Here is a 6,000-nt window from a genome sequence, read left to right on the forward strand (position 1 = left end):
CCTTTATTTAATTTTAAAAGAAAATTCTAAATTAACTTCTGAAAAATAAGTAATCTCCGGAGCAGTGAGCCGCCCTAATGTAATTAAGGTACATACATTGTTACACACTTGAAAGCATGCATGCGCGTGTGTCTTTTGCTCGAGCGGTTATAAATTGAGGTTATAATGTGAGGAGAGTGTGTGTAGTTAGCGAATACAATGAACTCACGGCGGGGTAACAGTAAATATTTGAAGGTTCACAGTGCTACCGGAAAATTACATTTCGCAGGAAAATAAAATCCCTCATAATAGGCTTACACTGACCAGTTCTTGCGATAAACGAAAAAAACAAGCAAGGCAACAGCATGACCCAGCAGTAAATCGGACCGCCTACACGCTAGCTGCCTTACGCGCGGACAAGACTCGTCTGCAGCGCGCTTTGCTATGACTTGACGCTGCCTAGAACACAGAAAAACGCTGATGAAGTTGAGGCAGCTGAGGACCTGCTGCTCACAATTCAGTGACTTCCAAAGTCCTTGCGACTTTTTCGTTAAGAAGTTGCAATGCATCCATTTCACACCGGTTTGGCAACACCATTGACAACAGCAGCATATGTCTGCGTACAATCATTTATTACGTCTCTTTGTAGGTACGTCTAAGTACATGGATAGGCTTTTATGGCGATTTCAGCACGCATAGCTGAATCGGCAACATATTGTTGTGCCATGCAGTTGATGCTTTACAGCCACTTAGTCGCATAGGCTTACACACTTGCATGAGCATGTGTGCGCTAAAGCGCGCCTAACCTGCAAGCAAGATGCGTTTCCGCCCAGCCTACCAACATCAGGGACATTTTAGTGATTTACGATGCTGACCCTCGTGCGCCGAGTGCTTAGTATCAGCCGCATGGCATCCAGATAAGCAGCCAGACACGCTGTAGGAGTTGGGGCACCTTGCTGTTTCCTATTATAGATGCTAAGATTTATTTCATAAGCTTGTACTAAGCACACATGGGTAAGTGTGTATCCAAACGCCATAAGATAAGCGTAAACGGTACACCATATGCAGTGCTTTGAGGGTCACGCTATTTCTTTGCACTGAACAATTATATGAACAAGCATTTTACTTATCATAAGAAAGGTTTATTGAATTCAATTATATCTTTTTGAAGGAATATTAAGTTGTGGGGATTGGAAATACCCGCGATAGTAATCTTGCTAATAGTAAGAAGCCTAGAAAAAATCAATTCTCTAAAGTAACCAGATTTAGGGTTACCATGCGCCTTAAATTGTTATTCTAGTCTAGAAAAAAAATTTTTTTTTTCAAATTTTAACTATTCAAGAATATGTTTACAAGAGAATTTTTAAAAATTGGAATTTTGTTTTCAGTTTCCCGGCTTTTTAATAGTGACAATCCATTATTGTTTTATTTTTCAGATAGAAAATATGACGAAGCTGAAACGACCTTTTATTCATCCACTTCAAGGATGCATAACAAAATGAAAAATATTTTTTGTTTTGAAATTAAATTTTTATGCTCTTTCCTCGCCGCCGCGAATGGGAGACACCCGTGTGTAAACAGCGGATACAGTGAAATATCCAAGGCTTTCATGGAAGCCGAATATCGAAAAGAGAGCAAAAAAAGGCATCGATTGCCTTCTAGTGCTGTTGGCAAAAGGTGGGTTCCCTCACCGAAAGTAGAGGAGAGGGGCAGTGAGCACCTTCACGGATGGTTCAAAGTTGGTCTACAGTCTGGCTGGTCGAAGAGTGCTACCTCGTTATCAATAGCATCGAATGCATTTGTCATAATGCTGGTATGGGTGCCAGACTACAGCGGAATTGCAAGCAACTGTAAAGCTAGTAGCTAGTAAGGAAAGGAACCCTAGAGCCATTATTGGTAGAATGGGAGCCAATAGGTGCTCCCTTAACCTCTTGCTGTCTACCATTAATACGCTGGGCTTCGCGGAAGCTTGGTGAGCGCTGGGACACAATCGGTACATGCGTAGTCATAAAAGCCTTTTGGCAAAAAATCGATGGCTAAAGATCGGATGATCTCTTTGTGCTTAGTAAGGCTAGCCTCTGGTTCTATTGACGTTCACGCAGTAAGGCTGATAGTCCTACTGGACGTTATCTGCAGAAACTGCATGCAAGAAGATGAAGTGAAAACGACTCAACACCGCCTTCATGACAGTCCGCCTTTGGGACAAAAAATATCAAATGTTCAAACCTCAAAAATGCAAACCTCTGGAATCGAATTTCTTCTTAAATCTTTCTTCCTGTAAGGATAAATTCAAAACCTTCCAATTTACAAGAACGCCTGACTCATATCGCCTTAAAGTCCTATCTTTGAGCATTTAAATCGGCTTGAGTTCTCCGCACTTACCTTTAATGAAATCAACCGCCATCTCCAGCCCATACGTGTCCTTATCGCAATCGTCCAGTATGTGTGCGCCTAACGTTACATTCGGCAACAATTGCTGCTTATTCACCTGGTCGAGTGTGTAGAGCATGGCCTCGAGTGCTTGTATGCCACCTTGCGGCATGATAGGACCACAAGTGATGCTATCCTCGCGTGAGTGGACCATCATCAAGCCGCCGAGTATGACGTCGCCCTCCATCACCGAAGCGTGTTTGACGGGCCAAGCAGCGCCGCCTGGTGTGGCAGTAGCACCGATTGTTGGTGTAAGCAACGCCGGTATTGTGGAAAACAGTGCATACTCCGTTGCAGTACTCGTTACCGTGGTTAGGGCTGCGAAATTGGGCAACACGAAGATTGAAGTGTCCGTCGTCGTGGTCGGCATGTCATTTATCGTCACATTTGCCGCTATCGCCGCTTGTAACACAGATTGCACTGGCACTTTGGTGTACATTGCATCGGACACCACTGCAGTTGGTGTTGTCATTGCTATGACGTCGTTTGTTGGTGCTGCATTCACGGATATTAGCGGCGGCATGACGGCCCGCATAGTAGCAGTTGGAATTGAGGCGGTTGCGCCAACATGACCGGCACCTATTTCGGCGGAGTTGAAGGTAGTGCCGGTGTATTTGTGATTACTTTTGGTTGTGAGCTCTGCCGCATGCCATTCCATATCTTCAGGTGTCGTCCCTGCTGTTGTAGTCCTTTCCAATATTTGCTTAGTAGTTGTGGCGTAGTGTCCTTCCTCTCCATTGACATCAACAGATGTTTTTTGTGTGGGTGTGTGCGTTGTGATGTTGCTGGCAGCCGATGTAGCGTCGCTATTCAGAGCGTGAAAACCTCCGCCGAAATTATCTCCTGTTTGATTGGAAAATGTTGTTGGCGTAAAGCCATACTCGTGCCCAGCCACCGCCGTCAAGTTAACGGCTTTATAATCGCGTCCTTCTGGCAGCTCAGCCCTTTCTATTTGCGCGGCGTGAGCGTTGGCCTTTTCATTTTGACTGGCTTCGAAATCTCCCTCTGCTGTTACCCTTTCGCGCCACTCGTTGGCGTTCGAGTTGTTTCGCATTGTGTTTTCCGCTAAATGCGCTGGGCGCGGGCTCATTGTTTCCGTTGTCATTGTGGCTGGTGTGCTGCTTTTAAACGGTCCCTGTATTGTCGATTTTTCGCCTGCATTCCACTCACTTTCCGCCTCCACAATCGCTTTTCCATCCGCTGCCAATAGCGTGTCATTCAGCTTCAGCGCTTCACCCGTTCGCTGGTCGGGCCGACGTATGTAAGCCGTTAAGAGATTGTGCTGCTGCTGCCACTCCGCAACGGTCTCACCCTCAGCGCGCCCAGCATAGTCGGTGTGTGGCAAGGGCAAAATTGATTTGCTCTGTTGTTGCTCAGCCATAGCGTGAGCACCATTCAGGCGTGCTAAATACTCGTTGTCAATCCCTTCCGCGCTTACAGGCTGCTGTGCGCTTTCGTGTGCTCTGTCTGCTTTTAACTCATCAAATGGCGGTTCATTGCCATTATGCGCTGGCTGTTCGCAATTATCTGGCTTAGTTGCTGCAGTTGTCGGTGCTTGCGCCACTTCGATCTGTGCCGATTTCTCTGTTGCTGACGTTGACGCGCTTCGCTGGACTTTTATAAGATTTAACATTTCTGGCTCCGCGTTCTCTTCCTCTGACACATTTTCACTGTTTCGCCTTGGGGAGGCATGGGATTTGTGCGCCTGTGTTCCTTGCATTTCCCTATTACTCAAACTATTGTTTATTGATATTTCAAAAGCTGGCATTTCTTCTGTGTCAACGCCATGTTTATCCGCCATCAATCGCTGTCTCACATCTACTCTTTCTACCATTTCCTCAGACAACAGCAGCTTTGAACCGTTAAGCAAATTACGTCGGTTTTCAGCAACGTGCGCGTCTCTTGCGACATTTGACGCGATATTTGTCATATGTAGGTGCTGTATACCACCCATTACTCTAGATTTATTTGCTTGACGTTGTCCACTAAAGTCAGCCTTGCTGACATCCACGTCTTGTTGCGTATCAACTGGCTGCTGCTCTGCTTGTTTGCCCTCTAGTCCAGCAAGCCGCATTGCTGTCGGTACTTTATTCCACTCAACCGCCGGCCATCTATTCAGGGCAACCACTGTCGCATTGTTGTCTCGGTTGTTTGCATACTTCAAGGCGCGCTGCTGTTCCTCAGGCATTTGTCCTTCCCTCGGCTCATTGTACGCTGCATTTTCGCTTGTACTTGCTGCTTGTTTAGCCATGCTATCGGCTATCGTGTGCTCAGCGTCTGTTTGCTGCCTTAAGTTGGCCTCCGCTGTTGACTTGTCGACTTGAAGCTGTGCAATTTTCTTTGGCATTGTACCGCCACTTGAAGTTATTAATATTTTGGCACTTTTAGCGCCACTATTTTTATCTTTTACAAGGTTGTCTGTTGCGACCGTGATGGGTTCGCTTAAACTTGTGCATGCCCATTTCTCGGCGCGCGTTGCTGAAAGCTGGATTTGTAAATTCGTTCGCTCTGCATTCTCTGTCTCATTACTAGCTACTTCCAGCTGCAGCCCGCCTAACTTTCTCTGCCTTTTTGCAGCGCTTGCGTCTTGCGTTGCATCTGTAAGAAGTTTTGCTCTACTGCTTGCGGCTGCTTGCTTATGACTGCCAAACTGCTTGTTCCTTCCTGCATCTTCGCTCAGCGCTGATTCTTGTTGTAATAACGAAGGTCCTTTGTTTGGCTTCTCCGCTAATTTGCCGCTTTCCATTTGTGCGACTTCCGTATTCAATAGCGCTTCCGCTTCACTAAAGCTTTTACGTCCAACTACGGCGCTCCGCGTTTTCCCCTTCTTCGTTGTTTGCTGGCCTGTCAGCTCTTCGAAGAAGCCGCTTTTGGGTCCTAAGTGCTCGCTTTGTTGTTGCAACTGCTGCGCGTGTACGTTTAAGCCTTGCGCTTGTTGCTGTGGGCGTACTAAGTGCATGGCTTGCCCTAAGTACCTTTGCTGCCACGTCAGTTGGCTTCCACTGAATGACTTTTGCGGTTGTCGCGCTTGTTGCTCACCTTGCACAATGGCCCCTAATCGCTTCGAGCATTTTGTTATTTTACAGTCCTCCTGGGCAGATTCCAGTGCTTGTTGTGCTTCTGCAGCCAATTCGCCGGCATCGTTTTGCCTCGCGCGCTCGTGTTTTGCTTGCTCATGTCCTGTCATCAATTCAATTGTCATGGCTGTGGAATCATTCTTTATCTGCTTATCGCATGTCACTGACTTTGCATTTTTATTGATAGAATTCAGCTTTACATTTAAAACCGTCAGCGGCGTTAAGCGCCTTTCAGTGTTGTTATTATCCTTGCCGCGCCGCACCTCGCCGCCTTCGCCCTCAGTATGCAACCCATTTGGCAATTGTTCAGCTGGCGGGTTCTGAGATTGAATGGCAGGCGGTCCATTCCCACGCGCAGTCTGCTGCAGGAGCTGAGTTGGCACGCTGTCAGTTCTAAAGTCACTTTTAGCTGGATAATCCGCAGTTGTTTGCGAGACAAACGCTGTCCTCGTTGCCACCGCCGCTATGCTGAGCGCACTCGTCGCATCGCTGTGGTCGCTTTGAAATTGCGTTG

General features: G+C 46.8%; 1 protein-coding gene across 2 annotated transcripts in view; it reads right to left on the reverse strand.

Annotated features, from left to right (window-relative positions):
• The window catches only part of LOC108970759 (metabotropic glutamate receptor 2-like), a 117,859-nt gene extending 113,475 nt beyond the window's left edge, over positions 1 to 4,384 (reverse strand). For both annotated transcript variants that reach the window (XM_018936318.1, XM_018936315.1), the window contains exon 1: positions 2,362 to 4,384. In XM_018936318.1, coding sequence (XP_018791863.1) covers positions 2,362 to 4,363 — 2,002 coding nt within the window. In that variant the 5' untranslated portion in view covers positions 4,364 to 4,384. The remainder of the gene's footprint in view (positions 1 to 2,361) is intronic.
• Positions 4,385 to 6,000: the final 1,616 nt, after the last annotated feature.

Source organism: Bactrocera latifrons, unplaced genomic scaffold, assembly GCF_001853355.1.
Source record: "Bactrocera latifrons isolate USDA-ARS-PBARC rearing strain unplaced genomic scaffold, ASM185335v1 scaffold_31, whole genome shotgun sequence".
In the NCBI taxonomy this organism is placed as follows: Eukaryota; Metazoa; Arthropoda; class Insecta; order Diptera; family Tephritidae; genus Bactrocera; species Bactrocera latifrons.